Here is a 2,500-nt window from a genome sequence, read left to right on the forward strand (position 1 = left end):
GACTGAGAGTGAGACAGGACTGAGACACTAAGACAGGACTGAGAGAGTGAGACAGGTCTGAGAGAGTGAGACAGGACTGAGAGTGAGACAGGACTGAGACACTAAGACAGGACTGAGAGTGAGACAGGTCTGAGAGAGTGAGACAGGACTGAGCGAGTGAGACAGGACTGAGCGAGTGAGACAGGACTGATAGAGTGAGACATGTCTGAGAGAGTGAGACAGGACTGAGAGAGTGAGACAGGACTGAGAGAGTGAGACAGGACTGAGAGAGTGAGACAGGACTGAGAGAGTGAGACAGGACTGAGAGTGAGACAGGACTGAGAGAGTGAGACAGGACTGAGAGAGTGAGACAGGACTGAGAGAGTGAGACAGGACTGAGACACAAAGACATGTCTGAGAGAGTGAGACAGGACTGAGAGAGTGAGACATGTCTGAGAGAGTGAGACAGGACTGAGAGAGTGAGACGGGTCTGAGAGAGTGAGAGAGTGAGACATGTCTGAGAGAGTGAGACAGGACTGAGAGAGTGAGACAGGACTGAGACACAAAGACATGTCTGAGAGAGTGAGACAGGACTGAGAGAGTGAGACATGTCTGAGAGAGTGAGACAGGACTGAGAGAGTGAGACGGGTCTGAGAGAGTGAGACAGGACTGAGAGAGTGAGACAGGTCTGAGAGAGTGAGACAGGTCTGATTGTGAAATAAAGGTTAAAGCAGGACATCCTTGTGTATTAGCATACGTCATGGTGACGTTATGGTGGCTATGGTTACAGTGATGGTTAGGACTGTTGTTAAACTGCCCCAGTATGGGACTGTAGAAGATTACAGTGCAGATACATGGAGTTTCTGTCTCCTAAAAGAAAGAAGTGATTCTGAACTGAACCGAGTCGTCAGTGACTCGTCAGTCTCGTCAGTCTCTGCTGAACCTGCGTAGGTTTGTAGCTAATTAGCATAATGCCAGCCTGTGGTCTTGATTGGCTGAGCAGCGTCTCTTAGCCCCGCCCTCAAACACTGTAGTGTATCTGAGACTGGAAGAGTTGGGTTCGTGTTGTTCGTGTCGAGAAGACGCTGTTCTCTGAGATCGATACGGTAAAACCCACGCCATCGTTACTGTTCGTATCACTGTGATCAAGAGCTGAGACTCAGATATGTTAATGAGCGTCTCTGACCAATCACAGCAGAGCAGCTCTCAGAGGGGCGGGGCTTAGAGAGACTGAATCTTGGATGGAAGTGTTTCAGAGACTGAGAGAAAGAGCTGACGCTGCAGATTATGAGGAAACTGAAGAGTTGCTGATGTGTAGGAGACGCCTGAACAACACCACGAGTCTTTAGAGTAGTTTAACAGATACTGATCAAATCAAAGATCAAATAAACCTGGAAATAAATAGGTTTAATACATTAAAACCATAACAAAATGATGCTGAATCATAAATCTTTCATAATTGTGTGTGACTACTAGTCTCGTTAGTAAATATAGCTCCAGATCAAGTCTGTACTTCTGTCTGCAGACTGACTCAGTGATCAGGAACATAACAGTGTTGAATTTCACCAATATGTGTCCGTGGGCTATAGCCGTGGCTCTGCAGGAGACCGCAGTGTCATGTTCAGGTCATCGGAGGTCATGTCTTCTGCATGCAGCAGATACTGAGACGTTCTCACAGTCTCTGTCCAGCTTCCACGTCCACATCACTGGTAAAGGTGTGTATTAATGTCCAGTCGCCGGGTCAGAGCCGGTGATCCTCCGTCTGGGATCCGGTTAGTGTGATTGACAGGATCGGTTAGTGTGATTGACAGGACTGGGGGACTGGAGCAGCCGGTAATCACGGTCTGCACGGCTTCAGGATTAGAGACGCCTGTAAACGCCACATCTCCAGGCTAGGGTTGTGCATGCAGAAGAGATGCTCACGGATCCGCCGGGTTCTTCTCAGCGACGAGCGACCGTAACCGCTGGTGTTCTCCTGAAGCTCCGAGAGGATCATTACACCGCCGGTGTTCACTCTCCATCCTCACACACACCGAAGCCGTCCCACATCCACACACATGCACTGGAGGATGAGGTACGATTACAAGTGTGTTGGTTAAACTGAAGTGAGTTATGTGGTGTAAGTCCAGCTGTTACTGTAGTTTATGTGTGTGTGTGGTGTTATTAATCTGCTTTAACACACACCATGTGTAAGTTCATAAGTGGACAGCATTGCTGAGTATTTTCTGCTTAAAACTGCAGTGAACCAAAGACAGTCTCAAACACACGGTGTGAAATCGCTGGTGTTTCTGACGTCACACACTACCTTGACCAATCAGATCAACGTGTGATCGTCCACCAGTGGATCTCTGAGTGAGTGAGTGAGTGGAGGCGGGGCTCATTTGCATATTCATAGAGCCGCGCATACTAAATGAGGCAAGGGTGTCGAGTTACAGTCAAGATATTTTCAGACATGAAAAGGTTTGTTTTCAAGGGAATTTTTTTTTTGAATATGTAATTTTGGTGATCAGAGATGAGCTTT

The 2,500-nt window shown here is 47.7% G+C and overlaps 1 protein-coding gene and 1 long non-coding RNA gene across 4 annotated transcripts in view; one reads left to right on the plus strand and one right to left on the minus strand.

Annotated features, from left to right (window-relative positions):
* Positions 1-2,500, plus strand: part of filip1l (filamin A interacting protein 1-like) — a 70,929-nt gene that overhangs the window by 12,935 nt on the left and 55,494 nt on the right. Inside the window, exon 1 of one of the 3 annotated variants that reach the window (XM_079597914.1) lies at positions 1,931-2,053. The exons of the other annotated variants lie outside the window; for them this stretch is intronic. Within the exon in view, the coding sequence (XP_079454040.1) occupies positions 2,037-2,053 (17 nt within the window). The 5' untranslated portion in view covers positions 1,931-2,036. Of the gene's footprint in view, positions 1-1,930; positions 2,054-2,500 lie in introns of those variants that run through there. 3 annotated transcript variants of the gene reach the window in all.
* Positions 1,368-2,500, minus strand: part of LOC306990711 — a 14,852-nt gene continuing 13,719 nt past the window's right edge. Inside the window, exon 5 of the long non-coding RNA XR_013795918.1 lies at positions 1,368-2,041. This is a non-coding gene — a long non-coding RNA (uncharacterized lncRNA). The remainder of the gene's footprint in view (positions 2,042-2,500) is intronic.

The sequence above is a fragment of the Phoxinus phoxinus genome (assembly GCF_949152265.1).
Source record: "Phoxinus phoxinus genome assembly, chromosome: 22".
In the NCBI taxonomy this organism is placed as follows: Eukaryota; Metazoa; Chordata; class Actinopteri; order Cypriniformes; family Leuciscidae; genus Phoxinus; species Phoxinus phoxinus.